Genomic DNA, 12,727 nt, shown 5'->3' with positions numbered 1-12,727 from the left:
GTCTTATTTAGACCAATAATGGTTGAGGAGCTGAAAAGACAAAACTCATTTGTGATTGGTTCAAAACTGAAAATGATTTTATTATATTTTAAGTTACGAATAAATAAAATAAATAAATAACAGTACTGGCCACTAGCCCAGTGGTAGTGGAATGAAGTGGTTCCGATAAGCCGGAGTTGTTGTTTAAGCTGAGAGCTGAGTAATGCAGAACTAAGCATCCAAAAAAAATTTAATCTTTCATTCTTGTGCTCACTTTTGATTCGAATTCTGACTAATCTCATGGCGATAGCTAGTATCCTGGGTTCAATCCAAAACCCCTTTTTATGTCTCCGTGAACCAACGTCTCCGGGGAGCCGCTCCGTCGTCTTCCGTCGCTATCTAGAGCCCTGTGGCAGACGATGGATTCCCAGATCCATTAGAGCATGCCTACCTTCCGACAAGGTCTCTGTCTCTGTCCCTTCGATTTTTATGCGTTCTCTGGTTTTTGTGAGTCATGGTTGCGATTCCAAATTCGTGTAGAGAATGAATCGGATTTTTATGTAAATGATCAAACTGTATTGTGAATGTGGAGAAGAACTTTGTTTTGACTCGTTGGAGTCTTTTTTTTTGTCTTGGTCACAGCTTGGTGGTGATGGAGGCACTTCAGCTTCAGCTAAAAGATTACATTTTGGGAAGCAATTGCTGAGTTTTGCTTCAGATAACTTCTTGCCTCTTGGTAACATTACACTCTGCTCTTTGCCATTTTTCCAATCAATTTGCCCAAACGATTCTTGAGATGAAAGTTTAGGTTAGATCTTTTGAAGTTTGATAAGAAGATTGACTGCATCAAAATTCAGTTTTCCATTAAGTGACCTATGTAGACGTAGCCATATCCTTCTTGATAAGTAGAATGGAAGCATAGAAACGTCTTTTCGAATTCATTTATGTACTGATGCCTCACTCTGTTACTTTTGACATCTCAGTTCGATGTTTGTGCTTTGTTGGTTATTTGTTTGCAGCTCTTGTTAGTGGAGTGGGGCTGGGCTTTGCAAATCCAACTCTAGGCTGTCTTGCCGACAAATACTCTTTCACTAAGATCAGTACATGTGGGATATTTATTATATCAGGTGATTCTATAGCATAAGTGTACAATTGCTTTGGTCTTCTTCCTTTTATGTAAAAGGGTGATGGAAGCAATCACTTTGTTTCTGTCGAATAGCTATTAGCTAATTCATTGGTGTACTCTTTCTATGTATTGTGGAGCAGGGTTGACTTTACGTACTGAAGCGATTGGTGCTGCTGTTAAAGGATGGCCTCTTGGAGTCTTCGGACTAGTATGTTCTTGTCTCGTTTTTACGTTCTCTGAATGGTTCCCCTTCTCTTTAGTTTAGATGTCTTTTGCTATATTCTTCAAGTTCATGACAAATTAGTTTCTGCTTTTACGAAACTACTAAGACAGTGAAATGAATAGAAACCCTTTTGCCCCAGTATACTTTCCATTCAGTCATGTTTGATAACAACATTTTCTGTAATGCCTTTCCTTTCTAATTTCTGTTAGTTATACTGCAAATCACAAACTATTCTTCTTCTTTCAGATCTCTATTTTGTTACTCACTCCATCCTTCTCACGGCTAATTATGCTGGTCCAACTCCAACCTCCGGAACTTGTTACAGGTTACTCTGTCTATTTCTTGAAACGATCATGTTTTTTCCTAAGCTCATTGCTGTTTATATTATACTGACTTCCATTAATTTACAGTGCATCTATAGTTTTAGTGACACTGTCACCGGTTTAATAAATTATTATACTTACAAACTTATTTATGATATGGTAAGCAAACATAGGTGATCAAGCGGTTGACCGCTAAATCTCATTGCCTTTGTGATCTTATATTCAACAGTTTCACCTTCATGTTTTCTTTTATTCTTGCCAAACTCATTGCGTTTATCCAATTTAGGTTTAAGAGTAACGGGCAGGAAATGCATATTGATTGCATAATACAGAAGAAACTTGATTAGTTAATGCTCTACAGTCTTTTCTCTTGAAGACTTCATTCGTCAATTTCCAGCCCTTTTTAATGTCGTTCAATAGTAGTTGATGAGTCTAAAACTTGTTTATGTCCTCATGCTATTTACAGGGCTGGCTATATTTTGCTGTATGCCAACCACCTTGTCAAGTGGTGTTGCCCTTACTCACGTACTTAAGTTGATATATGTCTATGTCTAATCAATATTTTTGTGTATAATTTGTTTTCTTGCGTTCTCCACTGACTTATCAAATTGCCAATTCAGCTTGCTGGTGGCAATGCTGCTCTTGCTCTTGCGGTGACTGTGGCATCCAACTTATTAGGAATTTTAAGTGTAAGTCGACCCTGTTGTATATTAGTGTTGATCATGCAGTTATCTGTATTTTAGATTTCTGCTAAGCAAATTCTTTCAAAATAGTATATCTGTATATGATCTTGTACTATGAGTAGGATTCAAAATAGTATATCTGTATATGATCTTGTACTATGAGTAGGATTCAAAATATTTGCTTGGGAAACTCTTTATCTATGAATAGGATTCAAAGTCTTTGTAAAAAATGTAATGAGTATTGCGTCTTCTACCACTGAAGTTAACATGGTTGACCTCTTATCAGATTCCATTTTGGGTATCAAGATACATAGCTGGGGGAGTAGGTGTTACTTTTCCTACTGAGCAACTTTTCAGAAGTCTTGTAGTTACTCTGTTAATTCCTTTAATCATTGGCAAGGTGAGAGAATCTTTCTGTTTGTTCTTGCAATTGTGAAAGCTTTATGTTCACTGACTGTTGTTGGAAATAGCTATAGGACTGTTTTATTGGGAAGTTTAATAGCTTCTTTTGCGTTACTCATATGGAAAAGAAGAAAGCTTCGGTTGTTTATTTACATTGTTTTTCCTGTCATGTGCTTGCAGGTCTGGTTTATGTGAGGGCTAGTACACTTTATTCGTTTCTGCTTAGTTTTTATCTTATCGATAAACTATATGACTTATCTTTCATTAAGAACATCTCTGATGTGATTGGCTACATTCACTAATGTTTCTATGAAAATTTCACAAACAGTATTGTTGCATGAAATTCTAACACATAACATTTTGCACACGTCAACTAATGTCAGGCTTTTGACATTTTTGGTTTCTATCTGGTATAGGTTATTCGAGAATCATTCAAAGGTGAGTATCATTTATTATGTTTTTCCTTTCTGGTGAAAGTAATTGAATCTATAAAACCATGGTTATCATCTCTTATCTTTTCAAGTATGATACCCTAGTATAACATAAACCACCTAGATAGTTTTAGAGCAGACGCCTTGTGGTGACAGTGAACCAGAATAATTCTTTTTATAATTACTCTGTCTACTTATTGCTGCCAACTTTCTGACTATATAGAATCTCTTGTCACAATGTTTGATTCAGGTTTTGCAAACTTTGTTGACAATAACCGTGGTCTCTTTTCAAAAATCAACGCAATCTGCCTCAGTATGGTAAGATATGAAATTTTCAGCCTTCCATAGTTTCTAAACCCTTTGGAGGTTTCGCTTTGTTGCAGGAATCTGAATGTTGTCTTTTATGTCTAGATTTAAGATTCTTTTTGACATTTATTATGCTTGAAAGAGTACAACTTTCCACGGCATTGATGTTTTTGGTCATGCTTATGACTTGTAAAGTAGAACCAGACCATTGTATTATAATTAGCTTCCTCACTGGCTACTTCAAATGGCTTTACTTTGTTTTTGCATTTACCTGTTTTTTTTGGGGAACTTAATACTACTTTTGTCTCATGATACCATTCTAGGTACCATGGATCCAAGTTAGCAGGTCAAGATCACTGCTGTTATCCGTTGAGCCTAAGGTTTTTCTTGCCGCCGTTGGTATTGGGATGTATGCATTTGTCTTCTTTAACTTGTGAAAAGCACATGGAAATATCTGGAACACGTATTGAAAGAAGATCCGTATGTTTCCTACAGATTGCTGCATCTTTCTCTACTAGCATTCAATGCTGTTTCGATCCGCATCCTCTCAGGTCTTTCAGGAGGTAGTAAGAAGAACTCCAAGGAAAATGCCACTGCAGTCTTGCTCGTTGCAAGCCAGGTAAATAACAAAGTTAGCCCTTTAGCACTTTGATCTCTTAATGTGGAAATTGTTTTCTCGTGTCATAGAAAACACTACCTGTAATGGTGGCGGTAGTGGAGCAATTGGGAGGTGTATTTGGTGAGACAGGGCTATTGGTTCTTCCTTGTGTAGCTGCACACCTGAACCAGGTTACATACAAGTTGTACCCATTATAGTATATATACTCGTGTGCATATTTTATTATTAGTATTGACAGATATTTCTGGAATGTGTAGATCATGATTGATTCAATTCTTGTCAACTTATGGCTCCGGAGAGGTAAAGATACTTCGACTGATGTAAAGACAGCCTGAGAGACAGAGAAATAGAAAGCAATGCTGTGGAGAGAAGGTTGACATCCTAAACACATTCAAATGTTACTTAGCAGCAAGACTGGAAATTGTGAAACCATCGAACCACCAAAGCTTAGTCTAATGATCTCTCTGAGTGATTCGGTTTCGGTCTGAGTTTTATTGGTACAGCCAAAGTTGAAGTGTTTGCTGATTCCATATTTGTATGATTTCTGAAAGAACCTATGTAAAAAAACATCTTGTAAAAACTTACTAGAATCGGACCGCGCTGTGGCGCGGAGGAATATTTTAAAATTTATGCGATAGATAATATAGATTAGATAGTTAAACTGTTTTTATATAATTTTACTGTGTTTTTCCGTGAAACATATATTTTTGCAATAATTTTCTATAATATAGTACACAAAAATAAAAGTGAGTAGTTAGTAATATAATAAAATTTATACATTAAAAACAAACGAAATAGAGGAATTATAGACAGCAAGAGGGAATATCAATCGATATGTAATTCATTTTACTACTTTTGGTTCTAGAAGTACTATTATAAGTTCATTACTGTATAAGTGTGCATTTATAAATATGACATGCAACACTATGAGAAATAATAATATGATTTATAACTTATCTATACTATTAAAAGGGAAGCACTATTTCAAGTCAAAAATGAAACATTAGAATATATGACATAAAATGACCCTGTATAAATTAAAAAGTATAGAAGATAAGAAGGACATAGAAGTAAATTTGGAATGTAAAAATCGCAGGATCCTTCTCTGACCCGGGTGTAATTAATTTGGATCATGTTTAATTTATCCGGAGTCAGATTAATAGTAGTAATAGTAGATATAAACAAACAAAGTCTCGGCACTACTATAATTACTAATAGTATATATATGGTACCACGAGTGGCCCAAATGTAATCTATACTATTAAAAAGGAAGCATTATTTAGGCAAAATAAATCCTGAAATATATGACATAAAATGATCCTGAATAAATTAAAAAGCATACAATACAAAAGGGACATTAAAGTAAATTTGATAATAAAAATGCACGGATCCTATATGCCCTGAATTAATTCTGTTCGGATCATGTATTAACTGTTCAGAGCTGTTTTTCATACTCCCGTATCCAAACAGAATCGAAACAAGCATCTCTGCAATAAAATTCAAAAAAGGTAAGTAGTTTTGCGTAAACAATTTAAGGAAACAATAATTTTGATATTTATGTATATGTTTAATTTGGGCAATTAATTTCGAAATTGTATATATGTAAACTTATTTAATTTGATTTTATATTTTGAGATATATCCGGAAACAAGAAATTATGATGTTACCTAATATACAAAATCATCTAAATGTTTATAGAAATAATTTAAATCGGTATCTATTAAAATCGAGCAATTAAATACAAAATTGTATATATGTATAAAAATATAATTTGGTTATATATTGTGAGATATCTGTAAACAATATTTATGATTTTATATTATGATTTCAAACATATGTATTACATATATACATTATGTTTAAATCTTGGATACTGAATTAAGATATACATACGTTTGAGACTACTTATAACTTATCATTTTATCAATGCATAAATGTGCGGATCCGAAAACATGTTACAACTAAAGTAAAACAACAGTATTTTAAATATGTTTTTTTTTCTTCAGCTTATCTAGCATAAGCATGTACAAAACAAGAGATAAAAGAATGTTAACTGACACGGCATATATGTGTGATTCTATTAACTGAATGTTTCAAAGAAATTATTTTTCTTCATCAAATACTTTATTTTGTATTGAATCAAACTATTATGTGTTTGTGTGCTAAATATGTAGGAACATGATTTTGAGGAAATGAGAAAAGAATAATGGGACGGAAACGGGATGGAAGGAGGAATAAGATGAGATTAAAAATTTTCAAAAATCAAAATCCAGGATCATGTTAGAATTAAAATAAATTAATGCTTCCAATATATTATGTAACATATTTTTCAATTTATCTAACACAAAAATGTCAAAAAAATATTCAAAAGAAAAAGAAAAAACATTAAACTATGTTCTATAATAGATAAAAAAAAAATCAACCATAGTTATGAGACATATACAGGACATGATGGATTTTATGTCCTAAATTAGACATACCATCTTTCTGTTACTATTTTTTAATATAATTGTTTTTACTGATAACAAAAACAAATTTGATCATTTTTTTGTCTAAACCGAATTAAAAATAAATCAGATACTGATAAAAAAAAGTTTGGATTATGAATGTTAATAACATTTATTAAAAATATGTTTACAAACATAATCCGCATGTACGTAATAAATTATAAATATGTTAGTAAATTTAGTTTTTAAAATCAACCCCGCACGTATGTGTGGGTCTGAATTTAGTTTAGTCGATTAAAAAGTCATATTATCCTCTTTATAATAAAAGGGAAGTACACAACATTGTTTTGGTAGACTTTATAATTTTAATAAATGGTTACAAATAGGTTATACATATATTATAAATTAATCCATATATTAATTGTAACAAATAAAATCTTAATTGTAAGATAAAATCTTAAACGGGTTATTCCAAATTGATAGTTCATGGATATTTCAAACTTTATTTCGGAAGATCACATATATGGTTCCAAATATCTAGAATCATAATATTACCATTTTATTTTCCACATATTTTATTGATAAACCACATCAATAAAAAAATTATTAAAGGGATAAAAATATACTCTGAATCATAAAAAATAATCAAATCTCGCTAATTTAACAAGCTAATTTAACAAGATTATTCGTGATCTTCGGGATCGTATTCAGAAATTAAAAATTAAACATTAATGCTAGATTAGGACCGTGTTAGAGCACGGGTTAAAATTCATTTTATTTATATTATAATTTTCGAATAAAATATAATTTATATGATTGATTTTAAAAGTTTTTAAGGTCCTAATCTAGCATTAATCATGATCTTTAGAATCATATTTTATTCTAAAATTATAATATAAATAAAAGAAATTTCAACCCGTGCTCTAGCACGGGTCCTAATCTAGTCTTCAAGAGAAACAGTTTGCTTTGTACACAGCTGATAAATTCTAATATGATATAGATAAAAAACTTGATAAAAAAAAAATGAGAAAGAGATAATTTAAAGATGTAAATGATTCATTTTATTTAAAATAAGAATGAGATGAATTGGGCTTGTGAATAAAAGAAGTGTTTATAGAGTTAAGTAATGTTCGAATTAAGTTGATAATGCAAAAAAATATACTTAATTTTTTTTTTTTTCCTAAAATATAGTCAAGAATCAATTATTTATTTATTTAATTTATTTTGGTAAGCATTTATTATAAAATATATTTTGAGAATTCATATGATTTTCAAGTAAACAGATTTTATTATGGTTTCCTTATGAATGTAAATATTAATTTTTATTTTCATTTTGAATTTATTACTATTTAAATAGAGAATTTATTAGAATATTTGCACATGCTTAAAAAGTATAAATTTTAAAAATATTTATAATATTTTCGAAAATACAAAGAATATTTTATTAACGATATATATTTTTTTGTTAAATACTAAAATGGTGTTAGATTTTCTTTTATGCATTTTTGAGATTTGTTATATTAAAGATTTTTTAAAAATAAAACAATAAAATTGTTTTTTCTATTTTCACATAGCAATCTCTTATTTCCTTAATTGTTATAAATATAACTGTATATTGTTAAAATTATCACATTTATTAGGTAACTACATCCTTACCATATAGTTTCTTTGTTACAATCACTTAAGGATAGCAAATATTTAGATTTCCAATATGGAATCAATAAAATCGCTAACAATACTGTATGATTTAATAATTAAAATATTTTATAAAGATTGAGATATCTTTATATAAATGTTTTTTTCTAAAATTTTAAATTTTGTAATTCTTGTTTAAAAAAATATAGCTTTCTCGCCAAACAATTTTTGTAAACAATAGTAAATGCTAAATTATATCCTCGTTAGTGGTTATAACCATACCCGTTTGGATCCAGGCCTCCTATTTTTTCTCTCAGGCGACGTTATCGAGGAAGCTATTGCCTTAAACACTCTCGGCGCCGGTGGAGCTTCGGCTCACCGGCGTCGGGAAAACTTAACCGATTTGTCTTTATGCTTCAAGATCCTGCTCCTTTTTTCTCTCTGTTTAAGTTTTTCCCCATTTTTTTCCCCTTTTGTCCAAGCTTTTCAAGCTCTTTTGAACTCTTTTTACCCTGACGGCTGTTTATCAAGCAAAGGACAGAGGTGGTTTTTCCGGTGAACTCCCTCTCTCAACTTTTATCCGCACCACAAGAACAGAAGCATCTGCAAGTCAGCGAGTTACAAAAATCCGATCTCCTTTTAGATCTGAAATTTTTCTCGATCTGTACTTCACTTCACCCCTGAAGAACCCTCACCCTGGGCTTCGTTACTGGCAGGAGGCATCTCTCTTGGACCAGTAGATGCGCCATGCTCAGGGGAGACGTCGACGGCGCAAGGCGATCTTCTTCTGGGGGCAACTGCTAAACAATCTAAAACGAGTAAGTCTTCTTGCCTCCCCGCCGTAACATCGGACCAAACTCATACCAAACTATTGATGCATCGTGTACTTCCGATGAGCCCGTGTTCAAGGCAAAACTTTCAACCCTCTCCGGCCAGCCGCCTTGGTCTCTCTCTGTTGATAGCCAAAGATCGATTAGGGTTTCCCTTAGTGGACCCTCAATCAGTTTTTGGCCCATTAAGGCCCCAACTAATTAAGCCCAATAAGTGTGCCTCAATTCCAAATCCGTTAAAGCCCAGGTACGACCTCATATCTAAATTGTCGAAGTTAAAACCTAGTCGACGGTGTGATCAAGATTACGATGCCTATGGATTCCATCGGAGAAGTAATTCACTGTTGTTACTATGGCGGAACTTCCATCTTCTGAAAACCCTGGTAGAAGTATTCCTTAAGGCTTTGATTTATGAACCTTATTGTTTGAGTTTGTGTGGTATTTGGTTCCCGATTCCAATTCGTCCGAGCATTGTCTATGGCTATGGTTTGTCGACCAGGTCTCATGTCTCGGCGAAACTAGTGAACCACCTCAAGCATCAGAGCATCTCGATCCCTGCTCGAACCCTTGTCAAAGCTCTACACTCTGTAGCTCTTCTCATGCCGGCGAGAATCACAGCTTTGCCCCTTTACTCAACGCTACTTCGTCATGTTATTACGACAGTGGCAATCTCTTCATCCATCATGGAAGAAGTATCGACAATCCTTGACCTCACATGTACCAATATGCTTCATAGCTTTTGGCTCAAAGCTCTCAGGAATCAATTGTCGATTAACCTTATCTACCTTATTTATCTTTGCTGCTTTGTTATTTTGGCATTGGGGAATACCCATTTCAAGTTTGTTTTAAACAATGGATTCTCAGAATCCTCCTTGTTCCGTATTTGTTATCTTCTTTAATGGAATGAAAGCAAATGTTTGAAAANAAAAAAAAAAAAAAAAAAAAAAAAAAACCATACCCGTTTGAATCGGTATCCAATAGACCAATAGGTCCAATACTCTAATTTCGGGGTGTACATCTCAAACACATCATCTCATATATCCGATTGATAAATCTCGGGTAATTAAAAAAATTAAACCCGACCCAACACATGTTTAAAGACTAATCTACCCTTAATTATATTGTTTTCTAATGTAAGTGACAGTGGTAGACTAGTTTATGTATAAGTAGAAGTTGTACTTCTTTTTACTAATATAGGGATTTTTTTTTTTTTATTGGTACAGCCAAAGTTTCGATCGTTGTGATAAAAACTTTTTTTTTTTAACATCAAATATTTTACGATTAGAGAATTGGGAAGGATTAGAGAAATCGGTTATTTCATTGGTTTAACTATCACTATTTCAAGTAGTCTTGGTTCGAGTAAGTCGGTTTGTAAATAAAATCCGATCTGGAGAAATTTTAAGTCGGTTATTTTCAGTTTCGGTTTAGGAAATAGAATCAAATCGAATCCGGTTAAATGAGTAAATGACGAAACCCTAACTATATATTTTGATCTCTCTTTTTATCGCCTTGGACGGCTACACACTTTCTTCTCCACAGCATTTTTCTTTCTTTCTTAGATTCGTGAGCCCTCCTCCTCAAGCATCTCCCTTCGCAAATCTCCATCTCCATCGTCTCAATCAGGTAATTTCATTATTCCTCATCTCGCTGGACAAAATTTTCGGTTCGATTTCGGTGTAGTATCTGTATCTGTGATACGATTAGGTCGTTCAAAATCATCTGATTATGGACAAGGTTTTTGGAATTGATTTGATTTTGTTTACGCTTTCATATATGTATAATCTGGCTGTATTTATCACCGGTTTCACTATTCAGATTGGTTACTGAATGGATTTATCATCTGTTTCACTATTGAAATTGGTTACTATTTTGGTGTATCAGGTTAACCTTTCCAGCTAAAGAAGATGTCTCGTTTTTTCACTCAGGTTTCCTTCGTTAGACCTCTTTGATTTGTAAACTCTCTTTACTTGCTTCGGTTTCTTAATGAGTTTTTTGTTAATGTTCATAGGGTGGAAGTGATAGTGAAGATGAGAGTGATATTGAAGACGAGGTTCCGGAAGTTCAGGATAACGGTGGTGTCGATAGCCGTTACCTTCAAAGTGGCAGTGAGTCTGATGATGATGTTGATACCAAGCGTGTGGTTAAGCCTGCTAAAGATAAACGTTTTGAGGAGATGACCAACACCGTTGACCAGATGAAGAATGCTATGAGGATCAATGATTGGTGCACCCTCCAAGATTGCTTTGATAAGATCAACAAACAGCTTGAGAAGGTTATGAGGATTACAGAGGCTGTCAAGGCTCCCACCTTGTATATCAAGTCCCTTGTGATGTTGGAGGATTTCTTGAATGAAGCTTTGGCCAACAAGGAAGCAAAGAAGAAGATGAGCACTAGTAACTCCAAGGCTTTGAACTCGATGAAACAGAAATTGAAGAAGAACAACAAGCTGTACGAAGACGATATCAACAAATACCGCGAGTCTCCAGAAGTTGAGGATGAGAAAGAGCCTGATGAGGACGAGGATACAGAGGATGATGAGACTGACCCTGATTCTGAGGATGATCCTAACGATGACCCTGGGTCTGAAGGGGAGATTGAGGAACCTACTGATAATCTCACCTGGGAGAAGATGCTGAGCAGGAAAGATAGGCTTATGGAGAAGCTGATCAACAAAGATCCAAAAGAAATTACTTGGGACTGGGTCAACAAGAAGTTCAAGGAAATTGTGGCTGCTCGTGGGAAAAAAGGCACTGCTCGATTTGAGCTAGTTGATCAGCTTACACACTTGACAAAGATTGCCAAGACTCCTGCGCAGAAGCTTGAAATCTTGTTTAGCGTTATTTCAGCACAGTTTGATGTGAATCCAGGTCTCAGTGGGCACATGCCTATCAATGTCTGGAAGAAATGCGTGCTTAACATGCTCACCATACTGGACATTCTTGTCAAGTACAATAACATTGTTGTGGATGACACAATTGAACCTGATGAGAATGAAACTTCAAAGCCAGCAGATTTTGATGGAAAAATTCGGGTCTGGGGAAACTTGGTTGCATTCTTGGAGAGGATTGACACTGAGTTTTTCAAGAGTTTGCAATGCATTGATCCTCACACCCGTGAGTATGTTGAGAGACTGAGGGATGAGCCCATGTTCTTGGCCCTTGCTCAGAACATCCAGGACTATTTCGAGCGGATGGGTGATTTAAAAGCTGCTGCAAAGGTAGCCTTAAGACGAGTTGAGTCTATATATTACAAGCCCCAGGAAGTTTATGATGCTATGAGGAAATTGGCTGAGTTGGTGGAAGAAGAAGAAGAAGCTGAGGAGGCCGAGGAAAGTGGGCCTACTACTTCATTCATTGTTGTTCCGGAGGTTGTTCCTCGTAAGCCTACCTTCCCAGAGAGCAGCCGAGCTATGATGGACGTTCTTGTGTCCCTTATCTACAGAAATGGAGATGAGCGGACCAAAGCGCGTGCAATGCTATGTGATATCAATCACCATGCTTTAATGGACAACTTTGTGACTGCTAGAGACCTGTTGCTGATGAGTCATCTGCAAGACAATGTTCAGCACATGGACATCTCAACACAGATTCTCTTTAACAGGACCATGGCGCAGCTTGGTCTTTGCGCCTTCCGGGTTGGAATGATCACTGAGTCCCATAGCTGCCTCTCTGAGCTGTACTCTGGTCAAAGAGTAAGGGAGTTGCTTGCCCAAGGTGTCTCGCA

General features: G+C 34.6%; 2 protein-coding genes across 4 annotated transcripts in view; both read left to right on the top strand.

The window, feature by feature from the left end:
* LOC104712268 (probable sodium/metabolite cotransporter BASS4, chloroplastic) lies at positions 118 to 4,758 on the top strand. Its single transcript, XM_010429124.2, has 14 exons — positions 118 to 441; positions 622 to 715; positions 999 to 1,106; positions 1,246 to 1,313; positions 1,575 to 1,653; positions 2,118 to 2,176; positions 2,272 to 2,340; positions 2,621 to 2,734; positions 3,153 to 3,174; positions 3,418 to 3,485; positions 3,797 to 3,882; positions 3,969 to 4,092; positions 4,161 to 4,262; positions 4,350 to 4,758. Exons 1-14 carry the CDS (start codon positions 280 to 282, stop codon positions 4,425 to 4,427), a joined length of 1,233 nt encoding a protein of 410 aa, XP_010427426.1. The 5' UTR covers positions 118 to 279; the 3' UTR covers positions 4,428 to 4,758.
* The window catches only part of LOC104712267 (eukaryotic translation initiation factor 3 subunit C), a 4,269-nt gene continuing 2,048 nt past the window's right edge, over positions 10,507 to 12,727 (top strand). The window contains exons 1-3 of one of the 3 annotated variants that reach the window (XM_019229348.1): positions 10,507 to 10,627; positions 10,886 to 10,929; positions 11,013 to 12,198. In XM_019229348.1, coding sequence (XP_019084893.1) covers positions 10,909 to 10,929; positions 11,013 to 12,198 — 1,207 coding nt within the window. In that variant the 5' untranslated portion in view covers positions 10,507 to 10,627; positions 10,886 to 10,908. Of the gene's footprint in view, positions 10,628 to 10,885; positions 10,930 to 11,012; positions 12,718 to 12,727 lie in introns of all 3 variants that reach the window. The other 2 variants (XM_019229349.1, XM_019229347.1) reach the window with 2 other exon arrangements.

The sequence above is a fragment of the Camelina sativa genome, chromosome 9, assembly GCF_000633955.1.
Source record: "Camelina sativa cultivar DH55 chromosome 9, Cs, whole genome shotgun sequence".
Lineage (NCBI taxonomy): Eukaryota > Viridiplantae > Streptophyta > Magnoliopsida > Brassicales > Brassicaceae > Camelina > Camelina sativa.
Note: the sequence above shows the minus strand (reverse complement) of the source record. Positions and strands in the feature narration are given on the sequence as shown.

Excerpts from the sequence above, each read along its gene's own strand:
- LOC104712268 (XM_010429124.2), top strand. The coding sequence starts at position 280 with ATGGCGATAGCTAGTATCCTGGGTTCAATCCAAAACCCCTTTTTATGT. Across the intron at positions 1,654-2,117 it reads ACCTCCGGAACTTGTTACAG|GGCTGGCTATATTTTGCTGT; the intron begins GTTACTCTGTCT and ends TGCTATTTACAG. Across the intron at positions 4,263-4,349 it reads TAGCTGCACACCTGAACCAG|ATCATGATTGATTCAATTCT; the intron begins GTTACATACAAG and ends TGGAATGTGTAG.